This window comes from Etheostoma spectabile, chromosome 7 (genome assembly GCF_008692095.1).
Source record: "Etheostoma spectabile isolate EspeVRDwgs_2016 chromosome 7, UIUC_Espe_1.0, whole genome shotgun sequence".
Lineage (NCBI taxonomy): Eukaryota > Metazoa > Chordata > Actinopteri > Perciformes > Percidae > Etheostoma > Etheostoma spectabile.
The window spans coordinates 16,082,614-16,083,166 of NC_045739.1; the positions used below are offsets into that span (position 1 = coordinate 16,082,614).

The window sequence follows — 553 nt, forward strand, 5'->3', positions numbered from 1 at the left end:
GTGTGTGTGTGTGTGTGCGTGCGTGCGTGCGTGTTTGTGTGTGTGCGTGTTTGTGCGTGTGTGTCCACTTCTACCTTCTCTCCAAGGGCTTCTTGGTACATCTCAGCATTAGCAAAGTAGATGGTGGCAGAGGAACGGAAGATCAAAATCCCTGGCACCTGCTTCACCTGAAATCAATTGGTCAGTTAATGAGTTACTCAACTGAACAGGCTTTGAGCTACTAACATCAGCATGCTAACACAATCACAAAAGTCAGTCCTGACATACTACTGATGTTTGTCAGGTATAATATTTAACATGTTCACCCTCTTAGTATAGGATGTTAGCGTGCCTAAATTCGCTAATAGGCACTTCACCCAAAATACAGCTGGCGTTAAAGGTCCCATGGCATGAAAATTTTACTTTATGAGGTATTTAACAATAATATGAGTTCCCCCAGCCTGCCTATGGTCCCCCAGTGGCTAGAAATGAGGATAGGTGTAAACCGAGCCATGGGTATCCTGCTCTGCCGTTGAGAAAATGAAAGCTCAGATGGGCCAATTTGGAATCTTGC

The 553-nt window shown here is 44.8% G+C and overlaps 1 protein-coding gene and 1 long non-coding RNA gene across 3 annotated transcripts in view; one reads left to right on the forward strand and one right to left on the reverse strand.

The window, feature by feature from the left end:
* slc26a6.2 (solute carrier family 26 member 6, tandem duplicate 2) overlaps nt 1-553 on the reverse strand; it is an 18,561-nt gene that overhangs the window by 8,479 nt on the left and 9,529 nt on the right. For both annotated transcript variants that reach the window (XM_032520961.1, XM_032520960.1), the window contains exon 15: nt 75-167. In XM_032520961.1, coding sequence (XP_032376852.1) covers nt 75-167 — 93 coding nt within the window. The remainder of the gene's footprint in view (nt 1-74; nt 168-553) is intronic.
* Nucleotides 1-553, forward strand: part of LOC116692575 (uncharacterized) — a 3,821-nt gene that overhangs the window by 2,625 nt on the left and 643 nt on the right. The window lies entirely within an intron of this gene.